The sequence below is a fragment of the Furipterus horrens genome, unplaced genomic scaffold (assembly GCF_987537825.1).
Source record: "Furipterus horrens unplaced genomic scaffold, mFurHor1.1.pri manual_scaffold_4, whole genome shotgun sequence".
Classification (NCBI taxonomy): domain Eukaryota; kingdom Metazoa; phylum Chordata; class Mammalia; order Chiroptera; family Furipteridae; genus Furipterus; species Furipterus horrens.
Window position 1 is genome coordinate 168,070,872 of NW_028327174.1, and position 13,001 is coordinate 168,083,872.

General features: G+C 42.7%; 1 protein-coding gene and 1 pseudogene across 2 annotated transcripts in view; one reads left to right on the forward strand and one right to left on the reverse strand.

Annotated features, from left to right (window-relative positions):
• The window catches only part of FRMD3 (FERM domain containing 3), a 285,052-nt gene that overhangs the window by 146,578 nt on the left and 125,473 nt on the right, over positions 1-13,001 (reverse strand). For both annotated transcript variants that reach the window (XM_090274210.1, XM_090274209.1), the window contains exon 2: positions 1,752-1,856. In XM_090274210.1, coding sequence (XP_090130336.1) covers positions 1,752-1,856 — 105 coding nt within the window. The remainder of the gene's footprint in view (positions 1-1,751; positions 1,857-13,001) is intronic.
• LOC150013236 (peptidyl-prolyl cis-trans isomerase D pseudogene) lies at positions 9,303-10,471 on the forward strand (annotated as a pseudogene).

Below are 13,001 nucleotides of genomic sequence, written 5' to 3' on the forward strand. Positions count from 1 at the left end.
CAACACTGACAGGAGACCAAAGCTGGTATGCTGTATCAAAAGCAGAATCAAGATGTATTAGAATACATGTGCCTGGCCCTAGACCCAGGATTCTCATTCAGGAGGTCTAGAATAGGGTCCACATTAGGCACGTTCAGCAGACACCTAAGGGGATTTTGTCAGAGGGCCAGGTCTGGGAACCACTGTTAATCAGTAGTAAATGCCACACATCCCCTCTGTAGCCTCATGTCAACTCTGCATCCTCATTGGTGTCCTACCACCTTCCTTTCACTCAGGTAAATGCTTGTCCCCTTAAAGGGTTCCTAAAAGTGCTACAGAAAACCAAAATCTCCTTCTGAGACACTATATTGTATTTCTTTTTAGAAGATTAGGTCCTATTGAACTCCAAGAGCTAGTAAGATTCTCCATGTTTTAGAAGAAAATCTAATCTATTCCTCAAACAGCCTCTTCCTTTACTGTCCCCTCTCCCCCAAAAAGTCCATGCTTCTCCTCATTGTATTAGGTCAGTAAACACAAAATCAGGAACAAGGTGGTGCCCTGACTGGTATAGCTCGGTTGGTTGGATGTCATCCCACAAAGCAAAGGGTCACTGGTTCGATCCCTGGTCAGGACACATGCCTCAATTGCAGGTTCAGTCCCAGTTGGGGTGAGTATGAGAGGCCACTAATTGATGTTTCTCTCCCTCTCTTTCTCCCTTAAATAAATAAAAATCTTTAAAATAAAAAGAACCAGGCCATGTTCTATGTAGGGGGAAAAGATGACCAGGGGCACTACTAGTAAGAAAGAGAAAATTAAAGAAGTCTGAGGGGACCTGTCCCACCATCCCTGACCACCCTCAGCTGAGCCTTTCACACATTTCCCTGCTTGGCAGTGGGGCAGGGGAAGAAGCAGATACAGGGGCTCCTAACACATGCCTGGGACCTGCAGCACGTGGTGGAAGTTGGCGTGGAGATTCCTCAGGCCTTTTGCATGTGAGGGGACATACATCACTGTGACTCTGACATGTGCCATCCCTGAATGCAATTAGGCTGTACACCAGCTCAAAAGGCAAGACTCCCTGCTCGCTCTTAAACACCAATGGAGACCAGAAAGGACAGGTGTGTCCAAGAGCAGGAATACAATCAGAGTTGTCAAATTTAGTGCTGCCCACGAAGCAGCTTTTAAAGTATCTTAACCTTCAGCTGCCAAAGCTTTTTAAAATTGAGGTGGCTTTCACATTAACATAAAACTGACCATTTTAAAGTGTGAGTTCAGTGGCTTTTGGTATATTCACAATGTTGTATAACCACCACCTATTTCAAGCTCCAAACATCTTCTTTACCCCAAAAGAAAACCTTGTACCCGTTAAGTAGTCACTGCCCTGTTCTCCTGTGTACCAGTAGCTTTTGATGAGTGGATTTTCTCTATAACGAGATTTTATGTAGCCACTGTGTGAAGAGCTTTGGCAAACTTGTGGTTCAAAGGGCACAGGAACATTTTGTCTTCATCCAAGTGGGAGCAACTTCTGGAAAAGCCTAAGGGAAGTTCCCTTCTCTTACTCCACCCAGTCCAGTGGGAATAATGCCAGACTCTTGCACGCGTGCACACACACACACACACACACACACCCAGGCTGGTCAGTTTCGTGTGGTCAATATCCATCAACAACCATGAGAACAAGAGTGCATCACAATTTTATGAGAGGAAGCTCTTCAGCACCCCAGAGCCTGAGTGACTCCCCCAAATGAGTCCAGACAGAGATCAGCTCTTACCCGCTGCTTCTCTGGGTCCACATAACGAATGCCAAAGTAGTCCTTCTCCAGCAAGCTGTAGTAGTTGCAGATGTAGTCAATAAGAAACTGCCCTTTGGTATCCCTCTGCAAAGGAAGCACATTTAAGTTTCAGCCATAGCTCACCTTGTGCATTCATGCTAAAATGTGCCTTAGTCACCCTGATAGGTCTGTGCTTAGAGAAATGGATCCCCTCTCTCCAGCTCCTAGAGAGGGGCTTCCAAACTCTTAACTACAATCCACAGTGAGAAAATATTGGACATTGTAAGCCATTATACACACACACACACATGAAAGGGATGTCAAACGACACCTTGCATAAATGCGATGCACTCTAATATGTTCTATTTCATTTTACTATATGCCAGTTGATTTTTCTAACACCATTTATTATTCAGAACACGGATTTCGCAACGCAATACCTAGTGGAAACCCATAGTGTGCAAACCCACAAACAAAGCACCTGACTGCTTGCTCCAATTGCTCTGTACTCATTCATTCAACCCCCGCTATCCCATGAGGAAGGTCCCGATTTTACATCTGAAGAAACTGAAGCACAGACAGGCTCTGTGGCTTGCCCAAAGTCACACAACATGTGCCAAGCAAGTCAGAATTTGACCCGACACTGAACTGTAGAATCCGGGCTCCTACCATGCCATTCTGTCTCCTGGGGGCATCGGTGAGGCCACTGCGTCTCTGCTAGAAGGCAGGGTCTGGATGGCAGAGAAATGCAGTGAATGGTGTCAGACAGAGCACGCCTCACAGCCACCATATCATACCCATAAATCAACACAGAAATGCGCCATGGGAGGCTGTGGGGAGGAGCCCAGGACTGGAATTCAAAGACAAGCTTGGATGACCCTGGCAAAGTCCCCAGCTGTAAAATGAGTTGGTTGCATTAGGTGATTTCTAAGTTAGTTATTTTTTTCCTTCTAAAATTCTCTGAGAGATGTCAGCCAAATCTGATTAAGATAAATATCATTACAACAAAACCCTTTTAATGGCAAAGACCCTTCCAAGCCCTCATCAGGATATTTGATAAGATACATTTCTGCTTCAATCAAAGTTGTTGAAAGACCCATGGAATGGTTTAGGGATGGAATGTGACCTATAAAAATTAATGAAGAAATTAGAAACATTAAGGGAGTCACTCTCCCAAATCCACTAAAAGTGATTTTGGAAGATCGGTTTGGTCTATGTTACATGATTATCTTTTCATTAGATACCATCAACCTGGGAAACTGATGAAAAAGCCACTTGCTGGCCTAGGATGCACTGCACTGAATGAAAGACTGGGGCTTCTATTTATTATTTCAAAGATTTTACTTATTTATTTTTAGAGAGAGGGGAAAGGAGAGAGAAACAGAGGGAGAGAAACATCCTTTAGTTGCTTCTCATACACACCCTGACCGAGAACCGAACCCACAACCCAGGCACATGCTTTAAACCCATCTTGTGACATAAAGCCTCCATTCTTTTGAAATCACTCTGAGTTTAATTTTGAATAAGCTTTGAGCCTTTTCTGCCTTTCTGAGAGAACCCATTTGATGTAGCTCAAAAGTGACAAAACCTCAAAATGGAATTTGTTTTTAAGTTTCTGTAATCGTTTTTAACTCAGGAGGCCCAAATAACCAACTATAACTGACGACAGCTAAAGCCAGTGCCCAGAATATAATCAACGGCTTTATTTCCTTTTACAGATTTATTCTGTAACCCATTTTAAAGAGGCTGCTGCAGAATCAAATCACTGGACAGAACACAAGCCCATCATGTTATAACTGGGTTACCAAGCTCTCGGCATGATTTACGATGGTGAACTGCCCCCACTATATGAGACACACACAAGATATGCGAGTCAAGGCAATGCCTTGTAATGATGTGGGATTGGGCAGACCTTGATTCTGCATGACAGCTACTACTAGCATTTTTCCCTGAAGATGATGTATTACAAAGCACAATAAAGCTTTTCTTTCTTTTTTTTTAAATGATTAAACACAGCAACCAAGACATACTCTCCGGCAATATCCCTTTAGACTCCCTAAGGCCCTTGAGAGAAGGAAGTGTCCCTGCAGATGCATGGTGATGTGTCCAGGGTGGCTGAAGCAGGGATCGACGCCTTCCACAAAGCAGGTGAGGCCAGTTCCCATATTGCCAGGCCACCAGCAGAGTTTTTGGTCCCTGTTCCTCAAAGCACCCCCACAGAGCAATGGCCTCAGCATCCCTGGAGGGAGCTCGTTGAAAACAGAATCTCAGGCACTGCCCCAGACCTACTGAACCTAACCTGCAGTTTAGCAAGAGCCTCCAGCGAGTCACGTGCTCATTCAAGTTTGAGCAGCATCTGTCTAGGGAAATTACCTCGACCTTGGAGAAGTGCAAACATTGTGCCTGTCTCCACAAGTCACTAGAAAGAAAGAAAAAAAATTTTTTCCCTTAGAATTATCTTTTCTTCAACTCAGAAAAATCAAAGCCTATCCCAGCCTTGGGAACACAAACTGTCAGTCAGCCTTGTCATCCTGAGACACTTCATATCGCTGCTGCATGCCCAGGAAGCCAGCTTACAGTCTCACATTCTGTTTCATTTTTGCCTGGAAATCTGAACAATGTTCTTAAGCCATTTAAGTTCCTATTATTAGCATTTCTGTGTGATAAACCCACTTTTGTACTAAACAAAAGGCCACCCAGGCTCAGTCCCAAGGGTTAGCTGTGCTTGCTCAGGGTCAAGTGTGTGAGCGTCAGAAGTCCAGCTGCCAGCCCCACATACCTCACTGCAGGGGAGGAGCTTGGAGAGCGCTGGTTCTGCCCCCACCACCTCCCAACACTGGTTCTGCCCACCCCCCACCCCACCCCACCTCCCAACACTGGTTCTGCCCCCACCCCACCTCTCAACACTGGTTCTGCACCCCACCACCTCCCAACTGACCTAAAACCTCCTTTTGTTTCCTCCTGAAGTTGCTGAGGATGGAGTCCACTGTCCTGTGCCGAAGCTAGGGCCTGGCACACTGGATGTTACTGAACGAGTAAACACAGCATTGCTTTCTCTCCTGGAGAACCTGGGATCTGGGACGAACAGTGAGTCACAGGCAAGACAGTCAAGTCCTTGTATTGGAGATTCCTCAAACATAGCAGAATTAACCAACTTTCACCTAAAATCTTCAACGTCAATGTGGAGAAGTAGTTTATCAAAGACTCAGTATAAGGACTTCTTTTTCATGTCAAAATGCTGTTGACTCTCTCACACAAGATAGCAGTTTGAATACCAACTGAACATGGAAAAGAAATCAAGCAGCTAATATAATTCTTTAGAGCTGTTACCTAAGTTGTGTTTTGTTAATCAAAATGTCTCATACATGTGAAAAACAGCAGGACATAAATACGTGAGCAGGGCCTCAAGAGTGTGCCTTAGGCTTGGAGTTTTGATGCAGTCTCTAAATGAGGTTATATGGTCTCAGACATGTACTGGCATGACTGAAGAGCAATTTGTTCACCACACACATTTACACTTGTGTCCCTATGCTGGTCCTCACCACCTACAGCGCACTATGAATTGCTATTTTTAATAAATACTATACTAAGATATTGTGGGGGGAATTTAATATTTTTTAATGTGTTAAAAATATAAACCGATGTTAGTCAAGGTATGGTCCATGGGCTGTGCTGGAATGTGAACTCTGTTACTGGTTCTCTATGAGCTAAGTACAGCAATTATGAGAGACTTATTTTTATTTTGTTTACAAGGATTGATCTAAAACAGATTGAGTTAACATCTATCACTGGTCTCTCACAATAGAATTTGATACAGTCTGATCTAAACTGTGCTGTTGACACTTGGGGTTTCTGTTTGAAATTTCTTTATTCCAGGAACTTCAAAGAGTGAAGTGGCTGGGTCCTCTTCTCCACCTTCTCTGCCCATATTTCAGACAATTTGGTGGCGGGTGGGGGTGTATCCCTGAACTCCTTGCAATAATCCCACATTCTCTCAGGCTCCTCTACCATAGGTTGAAAAGGAAAGTAATTATTGTCATCACAAACTAGCCTTCTTTTCAAAAAACCCCTGACATATGTACTAGAAAAAAACAGAACAAACCACTGTGTTCCTGTCTTGTTTCCACCACTTACCAGTTGGATGGCCTTAAACAAGTCATGAAACATTTCTGAGGCCTAATTTCTTCTTGTGTAAAAGGGGAATAACGATGGCATCATACAAGTCTACCCTAAGAAGTTATTTGGAGGTTCATCCATATATTTGTTAAACATCTATGTATTATGCACCAAGCACTGGGATAGGAATTAGGGACCAATGCACAATCTATAATCTCACAAACCTTAAAACCCTGTAGTTTGTGAAATGTGAAAGCGTTCTACAACTGCAAAGCACTATACCAATATAAGCTATCACTAATATTAAGGAAATTTTAATCTCAAATCTTTGTCTTCAATTTCATAGGTCCTTTTGGATACAAGAGAGTTGAGAGGAACAATATTCACCTCCCAGAATTGACCTTTGTGGGAGAAAAAGTGAACAGAGAGGTAAAGAACTTCATTCTTTCACTTAATTCCTCTTGCAATCAATTGTTGATGATGCATTTACTTCAACTCCCCAGTTCAGTGGCAAACACAAAACAACATATCTGTGCTTAAAGAAAAAGAGCAAGAAAAATCAATCGGCTAAGTCAGCGTGGTTTGTCATCATTGAAAACATGACAGGTTTCAACTCCCACTTCCTAAAATTCTACACCAAGACATTTTGCTCTCTTTTAGATATTGATTAAGTGAAGGAAAGTGTACCAACCCCCAAATGCTTAATGTATTTCTATAAACCCTGGTTTAGTGTTTAAATAACTACCTTTAGGAATGAAGGTATAAACATAATCATAAGAATTACTATCTATTAAACACTTACTGTACACCAAGAGCTGTGTTACATAGTTTGCATTTAATCTCCTAACAACCCACTGAGGTAAATATAGTATCCCCTTGTTACAGATTTTTTTAATAGACTCAAAAATGTTATTTGTTTGTTAAGTGTGTCAAACCCACGTCCAACACCTATGCCCAAGGTGTTGTAGGAACTCAGTCTGCCTATCTGCTTCCAGTGTCTTTGTGGGGGTGGAGAAAACAATATGTGGATTTGGGAGCAGATTCAACTGCCACAGTTATGAGGATATGAACACTGGCAGGAAGGAGCCCTGGGTTATCAACTGTAACACCAGGCCTGGAGAGAGGCAGCTTTACAAAATGCAAACCAAATTATGGTAGATTGCTCAGCATCCATACACCCTTCTCTCTTTCTTAATAGAACCCAAGTTTTGTACAGGTGGGCACATGTGTGTACACACACATAACACATCTGTACACACACAGATGGATGCAAAGTCCATGAACCTCAGGTAACTATAACCCAGCCCTACCTCCAAGGCTCAAGTTTGGCTGGTATAAGGATAATCCCACCCCTCTTGTCTGATTGGTTCAGGAAAGAACACATGACCCAATTTAGGCCAATGAGACAGAAGCAGCAACTGACTGGGATTTCTGGAATGAGTCTTGTTCATTCTCCTGAAAGAGCCTCAGGAAAAGATTTTCTCTTCCCTCTGGACACTGTTATACAAAAGCATTGGGTCTGGAACTGAGACAGCTATCTTGAAACCTGCTTGAGGGTGAAGCCAACACTGGTAGGATCCAAAATATTCACAGGGAAGTGGAATTTGTGTCTCCAGATTATCAATCATGAAGCTCAAAGTAAGTGTGAACTTTCAGAGATGCTAACAAAATTGTTTCAGCCAGTATCAGGAGAGAAGAATCAATGCCTCAGGCCAAGTAGAAGACAGCAGAGAGGACAACACTCCCAGTGTGAAATACCAGCAGAGGTTGTGGACTAATGAACCAGAGAGCTGAGTCCATCTACCAACAAGTTCTATCCGACCCAAACAGTGTTTCTATACGTTTAAGTTTGGAGACTACACATAACATCTGGCTGCTGGCTGCTCGTGAAAAGCTGGAAGGTCTGGAAGCTGGAGCATAAAGTCTGCTGGAGCTCAGCACTGGCTTCCCTCCCACGGAGCATGGTCCCGGCTGTCCACCACATTCCCACGCATCCTTTCATCTTCCCTGTCTTCCGCTTCCCATACCTCCCTAAGCCCTGGAGGAACCTGAGTTTTTAATACTGATCTGAAGCATATTAATGGCTTTCAAAACAGTTCCTTGGAAGTGTTTTCCTTAGAAGTGTCTGGGAGGATCCTCACAGCCAGCAGAAGTCCTCAGTGGACACAGCTTTGGGTCGCCCTGTACAGCCGTGTGGCCACTGAGATCCTAGGACCCAACGCAGACCAAGACTCCAGGAAAGGCCACCAGGATGAGGGGAGAAGCCAACAGCCAGAAATCAGAAGCAGAGACTTGGGCTGCTGGGAATAGTTCATTCTGGGGTTGGCACTGTGCCCCTAAGAAGCTTCTCTGACAAACACAAGTAGGACTTCCAGACCTCTTTTTTCTAACAATCAAGGTTGGGAGGTTCCTGTCCAAAAAGCCCTGTCGCTTGGCACCTATGCTCACGGGAGTTGTTTGAGAAGCCGTGGCCACCACAAATGCGCATGGAATTCATACATTTCTTATATATATGAAGGGCCTCAATCTATTCATGTTCATGGGCAGAAGAACAAAAACATAGTAATGAGAAAGTGGTGAACTAAGCAGTTCTGCTTCTATTGTGAAGGACAACTAATTGTTAATTTAAGAAAGATTGTGGCTTGATTGAACAGCATAAAAATGCTTTCTCTGTTTAATTTCTGCTAAAACCAATTCAAGTATGTTTGTGTAAATTCATACATTTTGTTATTGCAGGCACCACAGCTTTAACCGAAACAGAACATCTCTTTAGAAAAAAAAATAGCTTTTATAATTGGATTTATATATTGCTTTGTTAATTGTTTTTTTCCCACTGCAGACAGTAACTAGTATTTGAATTTGACTCTGATATAAATTCTGAAAGTTGCATCCTTCCAAAACAGTGAGGGAAGAAATATATTAAAGCTGGTTAAATGAGAGAAATGTAAAGAAAAACAAGAATAAAGGGATTTCTCATAATTGAATCTACAATTCTCACACAGAAATTAAAAGTTGCTTTGATTTGTTTTCTTCAAGTATTTCCAGACGTATAAAAGATAAAACCAAGATTTGGAGAAGTTGAATACACATCAGAATTCAACTAATTCTGAATACACATCTGTTATATAGTAATAATCAGCAAATTACAGCTAAGATAATTGAAAATATAGGCTAGACTGAGTAAAGATATTTTTAGGAAGATAAATCTTAGTGAGTCGGGGAAAGGGAGGGGTATGGCTATCACTGTAGCAGTGACCTAAAAACCAGAAAATAACAAAAAAAAAAAACTACCAAAGGCAGACACTCACTGGAGGGGAAAAAAAATCAACAGTTGCCTGAAAGCATCTAGCTACAAAATAAAGGCAAGAGACAAGTGGCTGCCTAGCCCAGCCAGTCCATTTGGTAGACCATCAAAACCCAAATGCGGGTCTCAGCTACCAGGTGGCCATGCGGTGCTCGGAACCTGCTTCCAAACGTGTCTGCAAGTCAAAATGTCATTCCCAACACCCCAAGCTAAGCCCTCCAACCCCAGTAATCCCCGAGTCTTCTTTGACGTGGACATCAGAGGCGAGCGAGTTGGTCGAATTGTCTTAGAATTATTTGCAGATATTGTACCCAAAACTGCAGAGAATTTTCGTGCATTGTGTACAGGAGAAAAAGGCATTGGACTCACCACCGGGAAACCTCTCCATTTCAAAGGATGCCCATTCCATCGAATTATTAAGAAATTTATGATTCAGGGTGGAGATTTCTCAAATCAGAATGGGACAGGTGGAGAAAGTATTTATGGTGAAAAGTCCGAAGATGAAAATTTCTACTATAAGCATGACCGGGGGGGTTTATTGAGCATGGCAAATGCAGGCAGCAATACAAATGGTTCCCAGTTCTTTATCACAGCAGTTCCGACTCCTCATTTGGATGGGAAACATGTGGTATTTGGCCAAGTAATGAAAGGAATGGGTGTGGCAAGAATTCTGGAGAATGTAGAAGTGAAAGCTGAAAAACCTGCTAAATTGTGCATTATTGCAGAATGTGGAGAATTGAAGGAAGGGGATGATTGGGGAATATTCCCAGAAGATGGTTCTGGTAACAGGTATCCAGATTTCCCCGAGGATGCAGATATAGATTTAAAAGACGTAGATAAAATATTATTAATAACAGAAGACTTAAAAAACATTGGAAATACTTTTTTTAAATCCCAGAACTGGGATATGGCCATTAAAAAATACTCAAAGGTTTTAAGATACATGGAAGGTTCAAAGGCTGTAACTGAGGAAGCAGATAGATTGAAGCTGCAACCTGTAGCTTTAAGCTGCATGCTAAATACTGGTCCTTGTAAACTGAAGATGTCAAATTGGCAGGGAGTAATTGACAGTTGTTTGGAGGCTCTTGAAATAGACCCATCAAATACCAAAGCACTGTACCGTAGAGCTCAAGGATGGCAAGGATTAAAAGAATATGACCAAGCATTGGCTGATCTTAAGAAAGCTCAGGAGATAGCACTGGAAGATAAAGCTATCCAGGCAGAAATGCTGAAAGTCAAACAAAAGATAAAAGCACAGAAAGAAAAAGAGAAGGCAGTGTATGTAAAAATGTTTGCTTAATAAGGCATTCATTTATACTTAAATATCACACATTGATGTATAAAGGCAGTAAGAAAATTAAGGGTTTTTGTCTATTACATATGATCCTTAATGTTTCTCCTTCGATACTTCAGTTCCCCATTGTTTACTGTTTAGGAATACTGATACCTGTTCACTCTTAATAAAAGTGTTATAAACTATAAAAAAAAAAAACCAAATGCCCATTTCAAGTCCATGGTAGCCCCTACACACCCTGAGAAGACAGAAATACACAGTCCTCCTCGTGGCGAGAGGCTTTTAACATCAAGGGGAAAGTTAAAGGGTCCTAAGGAAGAAAGACAAAGAAACTGTGCATCCCTGAGAAGATGAAGCAGCCAGAATGGGTCGGGGTCTTTTCAAGAAGTCTCATAGTTAAAGAAGTAGGCAGGGTGGCTTGGAGTTGGTAATGTTTCTTCCTCTTTGTTTTTATTCTGGGTGTTTTTCACCTCCAACACCCTTCCTTGTTTTGAGGCTTTCATTCTAAAAGATGCTTTACATGTCTGTGCTCAGGCATAGGGTTATTTCTCTTCTGACTGGCAGACAGATCCACCCCAGTACTTAGGGAATCATATTTTATGTGTCAGCTTGTCTTAGCAATTTCTGCCACTGCTCAGTGTTCAGAAATTTCCTCCTTCCCCATTTTTTTCTTCTTCTCCCTGTTTCAGGGTCTTAGGTCCATTGCCAGGCCCAATTCTTTTTTTTTTTTTTTTTTTTTTTTTTTTTTTTTTTTTTTTTTCCTCTATTTATTTATTTTTAATTGTATTTTTTCCATCACTATTTATCCCCTTTATACTTTCTTCCACCTCTACCCATTACCCTCCTCTCCCCACAATCACCACACTGTTGCCCATGTCCATGAGTCCTTTTTCTTTTTTTTTTTTTTTCCAGATTTAATGTGTTTTATTGATTAAAATATTACATTTGTGCCACTTTCCCTTCCCTCTGCTCCCCTCCACCCGGTGGCCCCCTCCCTCCAGTTGTCCCCCCCTTTTAGATTATGTCCATTAGTTGTGCTTACAGTTCCTCCCAACCTCTCTCCGTCTATTCCATTCCCTCCTACCATGATCCCCAATTCCTATATCATCTCCCTCCCTCTCCCCACTCCCCCTCCCTGTTGGCCTCCCCCCACTATGTTTCCCTTACCCACAGTTCCTTTTCCACTCTCGTTGCCTGTTTCGTTTGCCTTTGTTTCATCTCCCTAGCTTCTGTTTTTTAAACCAGTCCCTTTAACATCTCATATAACAGTGGTTTGGATCTAATGAACTCTTTCAGTTTTATTTTGTCCTGGAAACACTTTCTCTGTCCTTCTATTCTGAATGACAATTTCGCTGGATAGAGTATTCGTGGTTGTAGGTTTTGGATTTTCATTACTTTGAATATTTCTTGCCAGTCCCTTCTTGTCTGTAGGGTTTCCCTTGAGAAGTCAGCTGATAGTCTAATTGGGACCCCTTTGTACATAATTCTTTTCTTCTCTCTTGCTGCTTTTAAGATTCTCTCTTTATCTTTAATTTTTGACATTTTGATTATAATGTGTCTTGGAGTGGTTCTCCCTGGGTCCAGTCTCTTGGGAACTCTCCTTGCTTCCTGGACCTGCAAGTCTATTCCCTTCCCCAAGTCTGGGAAGTTCTCCTTTATTATATTTTCACTCAATTTTTCAAGTTCTAGTTCATCTTCCTCATTCTCTGGCAAACCAATGATTCTTATGTTGGGCCTTTTATAGCTGTCCCAGAGGTTTCTGATCCTCTCATTGTTGCTTGCCATTTCCTCTCGCTGCATTGGTTGACTGCTTGTTCCTTCTCCATATTCCAGTTTGTTGAAATGGACTCTGGATTCCTCACCATCTGTCTCGTATGTGGTTTTGTTCCTTTCGTTATGAAAGTTTTTCGCTTCTTTCATATCTTTTTCCTGCTCTTTTGTGAATTCTGTAAGCCACCTGATAACAATGGCCCAGAACTGAGCCTCTGACATGTTTCTTATCTGTTCATCTGTCAGGTTCTCTATCTGCTGTCTGGTGAGTTGTGCCACCGGGATCTCTATATTTGTCTGCCACATTTTGACAGATGCGTTTTGTTTTCCTGGGCCGGCTGTCGGGGGCAGGGGGCAGTGCCTGCGTACGCGTCACAAATCAGCGACCGCCGGCGCCTGCCTGTCCACGACCTATTTCGCAGCCCTGTGGTGCTTTCTGTGGGGGCGGGGGTCCAAGATGGATTCACACAGTTATTCAGCTAGGAGACCGGGATCCGTCCTCCCGCCCCCCTGGGCCTCACTGTTCAAGGCGATGCTGCGGCTGCTCCCCAGCGCCGGAGTCGGGCACACCAGGGGCTTGATTGGAGTCGCGCACGCCAGGGGCTTGATTGCCTCCAGGATTTTTCGCCGCCCCGCCCCGCCGCTCCGCAAACAGCTTTGCCTTCTTTAACTCTTACCTGCCCAAATGGCACCGCTGGTTTATAACTTCATATGTTGGGCTTCCGTGTAGCTTTATTTTCTGGAATTTCTAGTTATCCTTTGTTTT